General features: G+C 39.0%; 1 protein-coding gene across 3 annotated transcripts in view; it reads right to left on the reverse strand.

Annotated features, from left to right (window-relative positions):
• LOC121318703 (rab proteins geranylgeranyltransferase component A 1-like) overlaps nt 1–17,224 on the reverse strand; it is a 41,921-nt gene extending 24,697 nt beyond the window's left edge. For 2 of the 3 annotated variants that reach the window (XM_041255659.1, XM_041255657.1), the window contains exons 1-5: nt 17,120–17,224; nt 9,218–9,284; nt 7,971–8,043; nt 7,209–7,333; nt 163–568 (exon numbers count right to left, since the gene is read on the reverse strand). In XM_041255659.1, the coding sequence (XP_041111593.1) occupies nt 163–568; nt 7,209–7,333; nt 7,971–8,043; nt 9,218–9,284; nt 17,120–17,171 (723 nt within the window). In that variant the 5' untranslated portion in view covers nt 17,172–17,224. Of the gene's footprint in view, nt 1–162; nt 569–7,204; nt 7,334–7,970; nt 8,044–9,217; nt 9,285–17,119 lie in introns of those variants that run through there. The other variant, XM_041255660.1, reaches the window with a different exon arrangement.
• Between the last annotated feature and the right edge of the window lie 921 nt (nt 17,225–18,145).

The following is an 18,145-nucleotide window of genomic DNA, read 5'->3' on the forward strand; positions in this document are numbered from 1 at the left end:
ATCCCTTTCCTGTTATGAACATACCCACTGCTTTCCCAAATCGCTGACATGCTTTGAACTCAAAGCTCATGTGTTGTATTTCCTCTCTATTTCTAAACTATATACTGTATAACAGGGGGAAAAATTGAATTGTAATTTATTTCAGTATATCCCCAACGTTACCTTGGAAGTTAAATCAACATTAAACCTTCTGCCTTCTTTGACGATCTGGGAATAGGTGATCTTTTTCCTCTTTTTTCCATCAGTACATTCTGATGCTGGAGAAGCCGAGACCTGTTCAGTTACACCAGCTTCTTGTTTTTCAGATTCTGTAGAAAACATATTGCCATGGTTTTCTTCCTGGCTGGATGGTGCATCATCTGTTGCCTGGGCAGAGGCTTGTGAGCCACTCCTCACTGGATCCTCTGATGGAGATGACTCTACAGTATTAGTAACTGTAGCCTGGATTTGTTGACCATGGCAACCTGTTGAACTACCACTATATTCCTCTGTCCCAGGAGCAGTAACTGAACTATCATGTTTCAACTGAAAGACACCCTCTTCCTGTATATTGTCCTCTGAATCCTGACTGTTAAAGAAAATAATATTATTAAAATTAGTCATTTAGTGACTTGGAGAGACTAGGGGTTGAACTATGCATCACAACTGCTGCTGCAGTCACGTACTATAGGACCTTGGTTTTACGTCTCATCTGGGGGACGGAGCACAAGGGGGTTAAGTGACTTGCTCAGGGTCACACAGAACGAGTCAGTGGCTGGGACTGAACTGCTAACAAGTCCCTGTCTTTAATCACCAAGCCTCCTATATCAATGAATGCAAGGATGCTATCAACAATTGTGATTCCATGAGAAATTTGTTTCAAATCTCACCTAGAAGGGTGGGGAAACCAATGATTGTTTTGCAGTGATAGTCTGATGCAGGCAACTAGCAATATAACCTTACAGCTTTTGGTTACTGTGACAAATATAATGGAGTTCTGGTTGGAAATCTCCCTCCTGACATGCAAGGGTACTAAGTAGCGAAAGGGGAAGTCTTTGGACGGGCTGGCCTGACAGTTCATTTCCAGGGTCGGGAAGTCTGTCAGCCTGGAAGGCGGCGGGACTCCATTGCAGGAACGTATTGACCTGGAAGGTAAATGAGGTAGCAGCTGCAAGCAATAAAGGCAGCTGCAATCGTTTACCAAGGGGTCATACGTGATAGCCTAAAGGGGCCGGAAAATCGTTAATCTTTTCCTTCGCTTGGGTTTGTTCACTGCCTGTGAATTGTTTCGTGAAAAAGAATATTCGTGTTTGTTTGTTTTTCCGTGTTGTTAGTTGTTTATTAAATCACCAGACAGCTAAACATGTTTCCAGAGCTGTCGCTTTTGGACCAGCACAAGCCGGAACAGCACTTCACAATCACTAAAATTACCTGTTATCACCCATCACGAGCACTGATATACACACCCCAGACAGACGATTGTGTTTTAGTTGTGGTGGGAAAAATCACAATATTGCTACTGCTATGATTGTTTAGGGTTTCTGTGCTCAGGTTTAAATTCTATGATGGGTTATAAGATTTAGGTATAGTTTAATAATAATGCATTATGTACTGGTAGTTGTTTTTGAACATACTTCCTCTTTCTTGCTGCAGGGCAAGCAACCCCTATAAGGGATGGAAAGATACTGACTACTAGCTAGAAAGAGGAAGTTCTCTTTCTTCATCAACCGCAAGCTGCATCCATGACAGTTCACAGAAATGTCACTGTCTTAGTTAGAATAGGTATAATTTTAGGATGCTTGCAAAGTTGTTATTGTTGCATATGATTGGTCTCATCTTAATCTTCCGAGTTGTTGCTATCCAAACGTATACCGAGTTAAGCTTCTGTGATTGGCTTGCAATAACTGTAGGTTATTTTGGTGACGAGCATGGGATCCTGAACTCAGTCTGTTGAGCGTCCCGGGAGACGGAGTAAATCACTGGTGAGACCTAAAACATATTAATTTGGGTCAGGACACGCCCGTGACTGACAAACAGTTGATGGGGTCCGCTTCGAATCTGGTTTGGGGATGTCAACGAGGCGCATAAAGGTTCCCGAACATAACGGAGACACGGTAGGACGTCAATTTTGACTGAAACAAAGAATAAGTGGCGTCACAGTGGACTAGACGATCCAGTGATTTGGGTGGAAGGCAGTGAAATCCTGCCCGGCCTGGTGAATTGTTAGATTCACATTAGGAGACTAGAAGTCGTCTTGGACTAATGAATATATTAAATAAATAAATATATTAGGTTGTTAGAACGCGTTGAACTAATTAGTCGTGTCTTGTGTGTATTTTGTTTTTATTGTATGTTCGTCTGTTTGTGTGTTCAGAAGCATTGAAATGACTGAATAGATGAATGAAAACTGGTATGAATGAGGTTTTGTGGAAGGTCAATATTATAGTCGACTAGTAAAAATACAAAAAAAAAAAAAAATATGTATTGTGTAAAAAATACCTGGCCCGAGACTGAAGTTCAAGTATTCAAGTGTACACTGTTTAAATTTACAGGAGGTTCAAATAGATGTTAGTGGACCGGACGAATAGTAAACTCTATATAAATAGTAAAATATTATAAAATATTATAATAAATGGGCAATTATTCAACTTGGCATAATAACGAATTAGAAAAAGTGTGTTTAAAGGAAGTTAGAAGATTAAGTGACATAATGGGTGCGGCAAAAAGTAGTACTGTTGACTGCACTAGTTTGAGAGGATGTCAGAGAAAAATGCATGATAGATGAAGCCCTTCCTAATCCCCAACCAAGACCACCTCGAGACCATGCAGGACATGCCGACTGGGAGCCCACAGTTGATGTCCAATGGGACTGGGATATTGGCAAACTGAACGATATTGCCAAAGACCTGCCTGATCACTGTAAGGAATCTGGACAGTTCATTGAACAGGCACATGAACTGGTTCAAATGTACCGGCCTAGTGCTGGTGAAACAGGACAAGTATTGCGCTGCAAACTGAAGTTGGATTGGCAGGCAGTTAGTGAAAACTTCACTATACAGACATCACTATACCATACAAAGATGATGGACAGTATGGATTACTGATAAGTGGCCAGTACAATCAGATTGGACTGTAATTCATAATGGCAAGCAACGCTTGGAAGAAAACTGGGACGATTATTAGGCCCGTCTGCAGTGTTATCGTGACCATAGTGGACTGAAACAGAGTGAACCTCACTTTAATGAAATGTTGAAAACAGTCATCATGAATGGACTAAAATCCCACCTTTGGGGTCCAGTGGCCCAATCCTGCATTGGATGGGAAACTGGAACATTGGACAATCTTAACACATATTGTACATCAAAACCGACAGCAATCTGCACAAAGAAAAGAAAAAAGAAGACAAAGAAAAGAAACAAGGGAAATTACAGATGGTCCAGTTGCAATACTATCAGAACCAAACGACGGGCGACGGGGCCGGGCGGGGCAGCAGGAGTGGTCGTGGTGGTCGTAGTGGACAAGGCCGGGGACAACAGCGATGGAAAGGTAGGGGCCCAGTGGGTCAAGGGTTTGATAACAAACAGGGTAATTGCTGTACTTGTGGTAAGGAAGGGCACAGAAGCAACATGTGCCCCAATGGCAGACAGCAAGAGAAATGATGGACTTGTGGGGGAGAAGGACATATAACTAGGAATTGTAGTCAGTCAGTTGGTGGATCAGGAAACCGGGTTACACAGGGTTTATGGGCAGATGAACCACAGACACAATGAGATAAGGAGGGAACAGCAGAGAGACCAAGTGATAATAATCAGGAAGCACAAAAAGTAATATGTCCCCTAATATTTGAAACCCAAACAAGCCCAAAGGTGATATTAAATGTAGCAGGCAAAGAAATAACTTTTTTGGTAGACACAGGAGCAGCTATGTCATTAATAAGAAAGGAAGATGCTCATCACCTGAGAGTGTCTAGTGACTGTCAGTAGTAGGGGCCTCTGGCCAAACTAACAAGGAATTGCTTACAGAAGCGGCGAGTGTAAGATGTAACATGTTCGTGATGCACTCGTTTATATATTCCCAATTATGCCCAGTGAACCTGTGTGGTAGAGATTTACTGACAGCCCTACGCATAAAGATTGAATGCAACCCTGAGGGTATCACTGTTGATGTGCCCCTAATGTATACCAGTTGTGGGTCTCGATCTGACTGGCTTTATGCATGGGACCTGCTGCCGGGGACTCAAACTGCACAGCTAGAGAAATTCATTGTCGAGCTCTGGGGAAACCAGCATGAAATCATGCCTGCACCACGAATGCAGAGCACCGCTCTGTACTCACACAGTCAGAGAGATTCAGAATTTGAAAACAACTGGTTTGACCACACCTATATATATGTAGAATATTTAGAATCACAGTACCTATATTGGTCTAAAGATTTTGCTGCACTATCCATTAAACTCTCTGAGGGACAACAAAAAGTATATGAAATAATGGGGGCAGCCCCACATGTATCACTGGCAAAGAATAGAGGCTTTGCTTGGCAAGAGCTGGGTCCATGGGTGCTGAAAATGTCCCAGTTAAGGGACTGGACCCCCAAAAAGGAGGGTGAGTACTCCCCATCCGGTCAAACATACTGCATGTTAAAAAGGGGGGCTTGGGCCTGCCATAGGGTGGCACTGGAACTTTCGCCCTGTCCCGATCCACAACCTCTAATGCTAATAAGCGTGGGGGCGGATCCAGATTTGCTGAAAGACATACCCCAACAATTGTGGCCCACTACTAAAAATGATTTTGGCAGCATTAAGAACTGCAAGCCATTAGTAGTAGAGCCAAGAAGCACCCATCGACACAAACGAAAGCAGTATCCCCTGGGGCGAGACGCTGTTGCATAGTATCCGACCCCTCCATGAGGAACTAGTAAAAAGGGGGGCTATAGTACTTGCCAACGGGGCACAATGTAATTCCCCCATTCTCCCCATGCGTAAAGCTAATGGGGAATGGCGGTTTGTGCAAGAGGACCCCAATTGTACCGAATCCAATTACTTGTCTTTCTGATGTTCCCCCTTCAGCTAAATGGTTCTCTGTAATCGATTTGGCAAATGCATGTTTTAGCATACCTATTGAAAAGGGTTCTCAAGAATGGTTTGCTTTCACGTTTGAAGGCAAACAATGGACTTGGACTGTCATCCCGGCCGTGTTTATTGATGCCATGCAGGCAAATTTAGCAGGATTCATACCCTCCGCCGGGAGTGAGCTAGTACAGTATGTCGATTATTACTGTGCTCTGAATCCTTGGAAGCTAGCGAAACTTATACGAAGGCCTTGCTTTATTTCCTTGCACAAGAAGGGCACAAAGCCAGTAAGCACAAACTGCAACTCTGCAAGCAGGAAGTTACTTATTTAGGTCACAGACTGTCAGCTGAAGGGAAGTCTTTGGGTCGTGACAGAGTTGAAGCAATAATAAACATACCACAACCGATTACAAAAAAAAACAAAAACAGATGACTTTCCTAGGCATAACTGGTTATTGCAGGAATTGGATACTTGACTATGCTACAAAGACACTATGGGGCTCTGTGGAAAACTACGGGATTTCCTGACAACTTCCGGGAAACCCATTAATTGTGAATTAGTAAGGAACCTATTAGAGGCCATACAGCGGCCTAAGGCAATGGGTGTAGTGAAATGTGCCGCGCACACTAACTCCACTGACGTTGTCTCTCTGGGTAATGCATGAGCTGATGTTGCGGCTAAGGCAGCAGCAACAGGTGACATCTTTGACCTCCAGGCGTCTGCAGACGATAAGGAAAAACGCCGATGGAGAAAGCGTGGTGGTCAGACAGCATCTGGTCTATGGATGGGCCCAAATGGCAAGCCCATCTTGCCCAGGGCCTGTTATCCTTTGATGTGTAAGTGGGCACATGGTCTTGACCATGTGTCCAAAGGAGGGGTGGTGGACTATGTTTATCAATTTTGGTTTTGCATTGGCTTTGCTACTTTTGCTGCTCAGTTTTGTTCTAAATGTGTTATATGTATGCAGAACAACACGGGGAAAGGAACCGGTGTTCCCATGACAGCTCATCCCCCCAAAAAAACAGCCCTTTGACCACGTCATGATGGACTTTATTAAACTAACTCCATGGCAGGGCAAAAAGTACTGCCTAGTCCTTGTAGATATGTTCTCACACAGGGTAGAAGCCTTCCCTGTCAAACATGCGTCCACCCTAGTGGTAGCCCGCGTGTTGGTAAGGGAAATTACACCCCGATATGGAGTACCCATGAAATTAAGCTCGGACAATGGGTCACATTTTGTGAACAAAATAATTGACTGTTTGGGGGCCTCTTTCCATATTGATTTAAAAAGACACTGCGCTTACCACCCGCAAAGCGGAGGCGCTGTGGAACGCGCAAATCAGGCCTTGAAAAGTAAGCTGACTAAACTCTGTGCTGAAACAGGGCTGGCATGGGGGACAGTTCTTCCTCTGGCCTTGATGTACATGAGGATGCTCTCATTCTGCACATGGCCTGAGTCCGCATGAGGTTTTGACCGGACGAGTGACGTGTATGCCTAACTATTTACCTCATACCAGGCACCAGCTGACCCCTCAGGGATGCGACTATGAGTTAATGGCATATTGTAGGTTACAAAGTATATAGTAGGCTTACTGACTCTGCGAAGTCAGAGCATAGCTTGGTATTCCTGAACACCTGCGTGTGTTGAGTGTGCTCTCAGGTTTGCAAACTATTAAACCTGTTTATTCAATCTTGTTTGTTCTTCTGAGTCTCTGTCTTAGAGTAGTTTGAGGTGTAAACTTCCATCACATAGTATTGTGGGGCGGATAAGGATTATTGTTTGGGACTGCAAACTCGTTGGTATTTGGGTCCGTGCAGCACACATTGTTGTGTATTACCGGGCATTTTCTTTTGGTCACCATGAAAAAATAACGCTTTCCAAACCGGATTACAATTGTCTGCAATTACTCCTGCACTGCATCACCTGTACACCTGTCCACAATCACCAGGCACAGTTACATAAATTGATAACAAAACTGGAAGTTTTAAATCATTTTCATTTTGTATGAAAACGCACAAAAAAAACTTCAATGGAGAACAGCTATTAAGAAACAAGTGCAAGTAAATGCACTTTTAGTGTCTGTTCATTACGAATGTCTATAAGGTTAATAGCCATATTGTCTATTTACCTGAACCTATATTGGTACTGTGTTTTATTACCTTGCAAAACGGAATACTTCCACATTGGTTATGGTCTTATCCGCAGTGTTTAACAGTATAGCTTCTTCACCTTCCTGAATCTTATCTTTCCACTCTTTAACTTCATCTTTGTTGCAGGCTTCTTGCTGTCAGGGAAAACCAGAAAAAAATATATAGCATTACCCATATATTTTTTGTATTTTATTTTAAACAGCGGCAAGGGTGCAAATGCACCCCAGCATGTTTAAAATGAACAAATCTCATAACTCTAACAATCCTTACATGTAATTCAACTTTATTCACTTATATTTATTTTGATATCGAGAATGTCCTTGTCAACCTCGGGGAAATGAGAGTATTCCTTCTTCAAAGTTCACATGGTGCATTTTCACAATCACTAGTTGCTGTAAATTTGAAAAATGTAAAAAAAAAGTGGCTCCTACCCTCTGTCCCAAGTATGTCTCCACTTTGTTTTTAAAAGTGTTACTGGGCCTGGTTTCTGTGCTGTGCTTAAAGTGTAGGCTAGGATTAACTTTGTCAACTCCTTTTAGATTTTAACGACTTCAATATTGTCCCCTTAATACTCCTTCATTCTAGATCAAATAGAATCAGTTCCCTTAACCAATCTTCTTATTTCATTCCTATAAAACTGGGATTCGTTGATTTCAACATCAAGATCTTTTTCGTGGTGGGCCAGATCTACCTGTGTACCACCTGTTTGGCATATGAATCCCATATTCTTACAAACCTTTCTGAGAATGTGCAAGTAAAAAGAGAGGTTACCTTGTGTTCTTCAATCCAGGACAGTAACCCAGAAAATGTAAAACTGGCCCAGTTTCCTCCATAATAAGCACTCCTGTAGCAAAACACAGATTATTAAAAGAAACATAATACTTTCCATATTAAAAGCAATACTGTTTTTAACCTTTGTCAGCGGCAAGGGGTTCAATTTTCACCCCAGTGTGTTTAAAATGAACATATCTCATAATTCTTTAAAGATAATGTCATATCCTTACATGTGATCAAACTTTAGCTGCTTAACCTTTATTTTGATACTAAGAACGTCCTTGTCAGAATTGGGAAACGGGATTCAACCCTTGTGATACATTTTTGGGGGTGCATTTGCACCTCTTTCCGCCTTTTAAAGGTTACAAAAAAATGATTCCCACATGCCAGAATCATGGCTCCTGCTCACTGGCAGAATATGTTGTTCAGAGCTGCGGGAGAGCCGAGGAAGTACAAACTGTGTATTGCTTCTAAATGTATTGGTTTATACCTAATTATCTATCTGTTTAGTCAATAGTCATTTTCATGAAATAGTGCATCTATGTGTTTATAATGATTATAACAGGTTATGTGACCACACACACATTTGTAAACATTGTTGTTGATTTTCTCATTTTACTGTCCAATTTCTTTGGTCAGCCAGTGTATGATGCTAGCGTACAAGTTTAATGTGTTTTTGGGAGGGGAGAAGAAAGACATTTTGTATGCATCTTTTACAGTGTATAAGTAAAGACCACTCTTAAAGTAACTTGAATGTTATAAAAGGTATTGCTTTGAATATATCGGTACTCAATTCATGGAGATAATTGCAATATTAGTTCAGATGTTAAGTTAAAGGTAATTTTCTATTGTGTTATAAATGTCAAATATCAAATCTCCAGGCCCTATTCACAAAGCTTTTAGTCACAAATGTGTGTTTTGTTTGTTTTTTTATGAATAAAAAACTTCAATGCTCATGAAATTGTTCAAGACTGTGATTGGCTATAACAGTTTCATGAAAATCAAACAGAATAAATGCATAAACAAAAAATAATCTGAAAAATAACTCAAAAGTGTGAAAAGAGCAGCACCTTACAGGGATGTGACCGGTTTAATTAATCTATACACAATAAATTTACCGAAAAAAAGATGGCATTTTAATACTGCAACACAAAACTCATTTTGCAACATTGTTTATTTTGCGTTGCAGTGACTGACGCACATATGAAAATCTTGAAATTTAATTCTACACAGTTATTCGTTACCTGTCAACATGCAAAACCTTCTGGCCGATCCTTGAGCATGCTGCCGCAATGACAGATTCTGGAAGGCCTATAAACAAACAGACAAATATTTAATTAGTACAGCAAAACCTCATGAAAATTTGGGGTCACAAAAATTAAAATACCATCTCCACAACTAGGCATACTTATATGCATAAAAATAAGAAAATATACAAAACATTTCAAACAATAGATACAAGCTATGAACAATACCACAACACAAATAGAAATGTATTCAAATAGGACTACATTTAAAAAAAAACATTGACATTGGAAAGTGGACACGTTTTGATTTCATATTGGGGTCTCAGAATTCTGTTGCACTTTGCTTTTCTTCAGTCCCCAGTAAGCACATTACTTGCACCACATGGCATAACCCCTATTAGGGTTACAGTGTTGTAACTATAATATTAACTTTGTTCGATTCTACATTAAAAAAATAGGCCGTAATGTCATACATGCTGGTTTATAGTGCTTGGGTAAGATACCTGTTGCCCACTTTCTTACGAAGTAGGATCCCTGAATAAGCAAGATGTCCTACAAATGAAGTGATATCTCAAATAATAATAATGTTTTACGTCATATACATTTCTGTAAATACTTGAAAATGAAAACACATGTTACAATATACAAAACAAAACATAAGGAGTATCAAAGCAACGTTCAAGAAAATTGTCTCTAAATCATGGATTCCTCAAAATAGCTACCCTTTTCCTTAACAGCTTCACAAACACGAGGCATTCGGTTAACAAGTTTCAGCAGGAAATCACCCGACATGTCTTTCCAGCTCTTCCGCAGCAATTCCCAGAGTTGTAGGGCACTGTGGGTAGCTTTGCTTTGACTCTTCTGTCCAGTTCGTCCCATACAAGTTCTATGGGATTGAGGTCTGGAGACTGGGCAGGCCAGGTCATTAGAAAAAAATACTGCCTAGTCCTTGTAGATATGTTCTCATGCTAGGTAGAAGCCTTCCCCATCAAACATGCGTCCGCTTTAGCGGTAGCCCACGTGTTGGTAAGGGAAATTATACCCAGATATGGAGTGCCCATGAAATTAAGCTCGGACAATGGGTCGCATTTTGAACTAAATAATTGACTGTTTGGGGGCCTCTTTCCATATTGTCCTACACTTTCCTTCTTCGCCACAGTTCTTGCACAACTTTGAGGTGTGTTTCGGGTCATTATCTTGCTGAAGAATGAAGAACTGCCCAACTAGCCGTAATCCTGATGGAATGACATGCCTCTGAAGTATGCTATGATAGCCATGCTGGTTGAGCTTGCCATCGACTTGGTAAAGATCACCAACTCTGTCACCAGTAAAGCAACCCCAGACCATGACACTGCCTCCTCCATGTTTGACAGTGGGAACCACACATGCGGAACTCATGCACTCACCCTCTCTGCATCTCACAAATACTCAGCAGTTGGACCCAAATATTTCAAATTTTGACTCGTCGGTCCACTCCTCAAACGTCCAGTTTCTGTGTTTTTTGGTCCAGGCAAGTTTCTTCCTCTTATTCTGCACTCTTAACAATGGTTTCTTTGCAGCAATTCTTCCAGTTAGGCCAGGTTCATGCAATCTCCTCTGAACAGTTGGTGTTAAAACATCTGTACTTCTAGTAGCATTTAGTTGAGATTGTATTTCAGGGGCAGTTAATCTCTGGTTTCGCAGACTTGTGACTCGAATAAACTTGCTCTCTGATTCTGAGGTCACCCTTGGCCTGCCTGACCTTGTTCAGTCCTCACGAGTGCCAGTTTCTTCAAATCGTTTGATGGTCTTGGCATCAGCAGTTATAGACACTTGCAAAGCTCTTGCGATTTGTCTTAAAGATTGACCTTCATTTCTTAAAGTAATTACAGACTGTCTTATCTTTGCTTAACTAAACATATTTTGCCATTTTCTGCTCCCTTACATTCAGAAATGACAAACTTATGCCTATGCTATATAGACATTTTTATACTTACGCCAGGTTTCTAACACCGTGTTATACACATTTCAGACTTAACTGACTTGGGCTTCAGGCTGAAATCCCCTTGCTTTGGGTGACCATTTCTTTGATTTACATTTTCATTTAAATTAAATTTTTGAATGCAATTCACTTATGATTATCAGCTTATATAAGTGCACGTATCAATGAAATACTAAATGTTTATAGACAAGTTTATACAGTTAAAAGTATAGATAATCATGAAAAACCTGGTTTCATGCAGGTGTACTTTTGACGGGTACTATATATTATATAGATATATTTATATCTATATCTAATCGAGTCACAGCATCCCAGTTCTATCTCGGTCTATCCCAGGAGCCATTTCTATCCCAGTGTAAAAATATTGCATAAAAAGAAATCCCTTAATGGTATTGTATGTGATATTAGTTTTTTCACATCATGTTTGTTAAAGACAAATGATTAACCAACAAAAAACACACACTTTACAGGAGACATACTATACAATAAATAATAGATTGGGTTGGCAGGACTTTGATGACCTAGCAAAGCCTGAAGTGCTTTCAGCAGGAATTGTATGAAATCATAAATCACTCTTCATTTCATCAAACATTCCAAAATGGATTCTCTCTCTCTCTACCTTGAAAGTCATTCCATGTGTTATTTATAACCAAGGTAAGCAGTTGGACAGCATGAGAGGAAACAAGCTCAGCCCTCTTGCTGAGTGCAGAGGGCAATGTTGCTACATTCAGTGAATTCACGTTTGCTGTTAAGTTAATAGCTATATGCATGGCCTGCTTCAGCTTGTAGGACAAAAAAAAAAAAAAACATGTTATGATATTTCTTATTTCAAAACTGAGTGCAAGGAACCCCGAGGTACTAACAAGCAGTGGTTTTCAACTTTTTTTTTCTTTCTTTTTAACACTGTACCCCTTCTGTCTGGAGGTTTCATTGCTAGATTGCTCTATACTGCTGGTCTGTTTCTGGGTGAATGTTAATTTTTTTTTTTTTTTCTTGTCCTGCACTGCTGTTAGATTTTTTAATTCACTGTTAAACTTCCTTATTTGTTTTACCATTATTAGCTTTCTACACTTGCTTGTAACACTGACTACATTTACTGCCAACATCACTATCAGTATCTGATGGTAACGCCATTGACTATATTACCTACAAGCATTATTAACAGTCAAGTAACATTATTACTCCCTCACTTAATAAATAAATGCTAGCCTATCTGCAATTTGATGCCAGTTACAAGACAAATCAATGCTGGTTAAAAATACAAACATAATCTGGACCAACTGGAGCTACCAGTCCCAGAAATAAATAGGATTGAATCCTATTTTTTGCATGACAACCAGGGAATTGATCAATCAGAGAACACTTTCAATGCACGTGATCCACCAGGTTGAAGAACTATGCAAAATGACTACCTACCCTGGAAAAATACCCTGAACTTTATGACAAAGATCATCGTAATTATAAAAATGCAGAGATGAAAGATAATACATGGTAGTCCATTTCGCTGGAACTAGTAGGCAGGCGTATAAGGAAGGCTGCACATGGAGGGGTTGTCTGCATAAAGGCTAAGGCCTGGAGGAAGTCTGTGGGGACAGGCTCTATATAAAGTTATTTCATACTTTAAGAGTGTTGGTTTTGACCACCAGTAAACACCGTTATTAGCTTAGAACATGGTCAAAGTTTAGTTAGCACTGCTTGGAGGAGTTAGGCTTTTGGTTTTGTTGATTTGTGTGTTTTGTTTAATGAAAATAAATACAGGCACCGCTCTGTTTTTGAATTCAGCTGTGGTCCAGCGTTGCTATTTCACACCGAATAACACTGAAAAGGTCCAGAAGCGTGGCAGAGCACATCCCAGTTTGCCACAATATAGCTCCTACAGATTATCCTAAATAATCACATAGATAACTATCTTGATACAGATTTCTAAACAATCTGTCTCATCACATCTGTTTCGCTTCAGGTATGTATGGTCATGTTGCTGCGAAAGTATTTGGTCGCCCAATGAAAAAATGACATTGTGCCTGGTGTGAAGCAGCCTTTAATTTAAAACCAGTCGCCAATGGTCAGTTTTAATATGGACAAATCTATTTTCTGGGCTCACCATTTTGCGGGACAAATACCCATTATGACACGTTTTTGCATAGTTAAAAGATCAGGGAGCCTTTTTTATCCATTGCTTGTCTTAATAGTTTGCCAAACATTTGTCCTTAAACCACTTCCAAAGAGTGCTGTACTTTTTTTTTGAATGGGCTTATTTTACAGAATCTAATAAAAAGCAGTGAAAGTCAACTGTAAAGCACATAGGGTAAAAGGGTACCATGACAAACATATAGCCTACCACCTGACTGCATGGTTACTTGCATACCTGTGCTTCTCAACTGCCTGTGATTGAAAGAGACAGGTCAGATTTATAGGCTCTGTCCCCAATTCCTGTAGGGATGTCTCTGTGAATCATGTTTGGTGCAGTGTAAAGCAGTTGGAGAGTTTCGTTTCAATAAGTAATTAAAATTAAGTCATAAATCAACTGCAACCACATAAAGGATTGAAGGAAGATTGAATGTCCTTAAACCAGTATTAAAATAAGTCCTAATAAAGCACTCCAGGTGCATATGAGCTGTCAGAAACCAATGCCCTTCTATCTCATCCTCTCTATCGACTCTTTTTATTGTGTCCTCAACAGGACTGTCATACAGGTTGAGGGTTATGCTTCCAGCCCATACATTTGGGCAGACAGCAAGCAAGCCCGTCATTGTGTCGTTATCAATTTCTTGGCAACATGTTACCCGAAAAATGATGTGTGTTAATTACATTCTTTTGTTTTGTGATTTGATGCCATAAACAGAGAGAAGTGGGTTTGAAAACAGTAATTTGTGTTAAGTAGTTAAAATGATCCTTACAGTATTTAAGTCCCTGTGAATACGAAACTAGAACCATCATTAACACAAAAAAATCGTAGATCATCATGACCATCATCCATCGTATGCACATGTAAAAATATAAGTTTGACATATGAGACAAAACTGACACCTTTTTTGATTGATTTATTTTTGGCACTAGGCACACACTATTACAAAATGTGTTGTAATAAGATATTGCACAGATAAGCTTCCATTGTTACAAATGATGATTACATCTAGAGCCAGTTTAAAAAAAAAAAAAATAATTCTCTTCACTTACCCAAGAGTTTTGAAAATTCTAAACAAAACTACTATAACTGCCAGGCAGTTTTATGGCTCCCAAGCCCCAGTATCAGTACCCGTCTAAGCGTGTTTAGTAATCTGCCAAGTTTAAAATCAACAACTTCAACTGTTCCACAGAAGATTTTGAAAGGTTTTTTTCAAAAATGCGTCAGGCAGCGATCTTGTTTAATGCGAGTTTCTTAAAAGTCAGTTGTATTGTTACAGTGTTAAGGATGATGCTTGTGAAATTGAGTTGGTCAAGTAAACAGTCTGTCAACTGAGGCAGTTTTAAATTTCAGATGTAAACATACACCTGGCGGCCATCTTGTTTTATAAAACATAACCATTTTAACATATTTGTATCCCATTGTTACTGGGACAATAACTATGATGTTTGGAGTTTGTTGGTCAACGGTGTTCAAATAGCAGCAGTTTGCTGTTAAGGGCGCGTTTCTATAATATTTGTGGCAGCCATTTTGACTTAAAAATTTATCACAGAAACTTCTGCTTGATGCGGGTTTGGATGCTGATGATATATGCCAAGTATCAGATCAATTGCTTCACTGGTTCCCAAGAAAATTGAAGGGTTTCTAAAAAATGCGTCAAAATGGCCATTTGTGTTTCCGGTCAACACCATTTTTTAAAAGTCAGTTGTATTGATATAGTATCAGGGAAGATGCTTGTGAAGTTTGGAGTTAGTCAAATAAGTTGTTTGTCAACTGATGCAGGTTTAAATTTCAAATCTAAACGTATAAGTGGCAGCCATCTTGTTTTATAAAACATCACCATTTTCACATATTTCTATCCCATTGTTACTGGGACAATAACTACCAAGTTTGCAGTTTGTTGGACAAACTGTTTTCAAACAGCAGTTTGTTGTTAGGGGCGCATCAAGATGATTTGTGGCAACTATTTTGACCTTAATTTATCACAGCAACTTCTGCTTCGCAAACTTGATGCAGGTTTTCTATGCTGATGATATATGCCAAGTTTCAGATCAATCGCTTCACTGGTTCCCAAGAAGAAGATTTTGAAAGGTTTTGTCTAAAAATGCATCACGCCGCCAACTGCAAGGACGCAGCAGCAAAATTCTCAGCATCTGACAGCCAATGTATCCAGCTTGTTACCTGCCAAGTCAGAACCTGATCAGACACATAGCTTCAAAGCAGCACCAGTTTAAAGTTTTGTGAAGAAAAAAACTAATAAAAAAAAAACTAATAGGCTTCTCAGCCTTTGGCTGGGAAGCCAAATAAAGGCTATTACTGCTAATATGAATTGTACTCTGTGTTTGACAGTTTCCTCCAAACCCATTACCAAAATAGTCATTAGTTAAAACTAAAATAAAAAACTGACTTGCATTTACCAGATATAGATAAGACGATCAACATTGTATCACTGTAGTTTATATTCCAGTACATCTATCGTTAATTCTGAAATCTGACATTTCAAATCAATAAAAGAAAAAGAAAACATTGGTTAATTTAAAAATATTATTTCCATCTTGAATTAAGAACCAATTCATAAATAGAGTGTACATAGAATTATTTGTTGCCAATTTATTTTTTCAACATCACATATACAGTGATCTTACATACACATTTTATTTTGCGGGTTGTACAATGACAGTAGCGGGTCTGTGGGTTTTAATGTCAATTTGCGGTTCACTTGTGTGGTCAGGTAAAGGGTTACAGTTTTGTTTACCATTGAGTTGTTGCTTTAGAGCAGGGGTGCCCAATCCTGGTCCTGGAGGGCTGTTGTCCTCCTGGCTTTTGTTCCAACTGTTCCCTAATTTACTTAATTGGTCCAATCAAGTACTTATCAGAAGCTTAATTGGCTCAATTAAGCAATTTAGTGTACAGTTGGAACAAAAACCAGGAGGGACAACAGCCCTCCAGGACCAGGATGGGGCGCCCCTGCTTTAGAGTGTTAATTCAAAGGTCATTATAGCATACCTTGGTTTTTATATTAACAAAATCCAAATTAGTTTAGCACTATTAAAAAAAAAAAAAAAATAGACAATGATATGCTTCTAGTTTGCACAATTATCAGACTTAAGAGCCCTATTGTTTGAAATGAAGTCCTAAAAACAAACGGAAGCAAATAGGTGAAGTCAAGGCTGGATCTTTGTGTGCAGGTCTGCTTGTCTATATGGGTCTAAGTAGGCCTACTGTAAACGGATATTTGCTACTTTTTTACGTTTTTTCTACAAACGACACAAAAGCCAACATGAAAAATACTTTCAAACTAACAACCCTTTAATAACATTATCTTATAAGAGACTGCAGTTCTGAATACTTTGTCCACATTAAACTTCAGTGAAGTAAGTGCTATAGCAATGTAATGTTCAAACGGCGTTTCGCGATACAAATATAAAATAAATAATTTGCAATTAATCTATATCTAATTAAAACAAATTACTACTAGTATTTACGTTTTATAATGAGCGTCACATACATATATGACAAAGCAGCCGATTCAGGCATACATTAAGATTTGAAACCAATACAAACATTACAATAAATAAATTTTTCATTTTTATATAATGTAATTAAAATGACTAGCAATTATTTTTGTGATATTCAGTACGTCAATCTGTACGGAGAGGACACTGGCGTACAACTTTGTCACAAACGAAAAGGTATAGAACTACATTACAGAGTACTGGGCCTCTTTCAGCACCGTTGTCTTATTTTTCAAAAAATTCATGCATCAATAACAAATAAGCTTTGGATTTCTTACCTGTCCCCACAATCAAAACCTCAAACTCAGAAGGGAGATGATCACCAGACATGTTGGAAAATTATCATGTGACTTGATATAGCAAGAAGTGACGTGTTAGCAAGACGCATCTTGTTCCTTAGCGATCACAAACGAGGAAGTTGTAATCATAATCACACGACTGGTAAAAGTGTGTGTGTGTGTGTGTGTGTGTGTTTTAGTTTTAGAACTAGCAATTACTTGTAGTCTGTGCTCTGCAGGTATTTGATTACAAGTTCTGGCTTCTGTCTGTATTCAAAGCGTCAAATCTTGTTTCAAATCTGCTCAATGTTCAGGACAGTAGCCTAACCCAGTCGTAATGTACTTAGTAGAACTTTCTCAGAACGACAAAAAAAGGTTGTGTGTTGGGCAAGTGATTTAGATCAACCAAACTCGGTTCACAAAAACCATGCATTTTAATTAAACTGGAAACAGCTAACCCCATCATTACACTTTGTAAGGAGTTTTTTTTTTTTTTTTTTTTTTTTTTTTAATATTCCTTTTACATTTTGTTTTAAAAACGTTTTTTTATTTATTGAAAGAAAACAATAAACCAACACAAAATAATGATATGCATGAGCTTCCTGTTATATAGATAGATAGATAGATAAATCGATAGATACATAAAAATAATTAATCACTGTCGCTATTCTTAGGGTGATTTAATTTCCATTTGATGCAAACTGGTACAAAGAGTTTCAGGTGGCTGTATCACATCAATAGCAGGGTCTTTATCCAGACTAATTTTTGTAAGAAAAATAAAACAGCTTCAAAGTCTGAAATTCAAATATTCTTGTCAGAAGGCAGTGAAAAAACAACAATGGCACTTTCCATAGCCAAGTGTGCTTACTAGAAGTGTCATGTTCTTCAATGAGATAGTTATATATAGCGGTAGTTAAATATTGGCAAGGTTTGCGCTTTGCACATTTGTGGTTTTGTTGGTTTGTGTATCTTTGTTTAAAATTAGTTTATTTGATATATAATGTCACTCTCTGGCTTGTTCGTTGC

Source organism: Polyodon spathula, chromosome 7 (genome assembly GCF_017654505.1).
Source record: "Polyodon spathula isolate WHYD16114869_AA chromosome 7, ASM1765450v1, whole genome shotgun sequence".
NCBI classification, from domain to species: Eukaryota; Metazoa; Chordata; class Actinopteri; order Acipenseriformes; family Polyodontidae; genus Polyodon; species Polyodon spathula.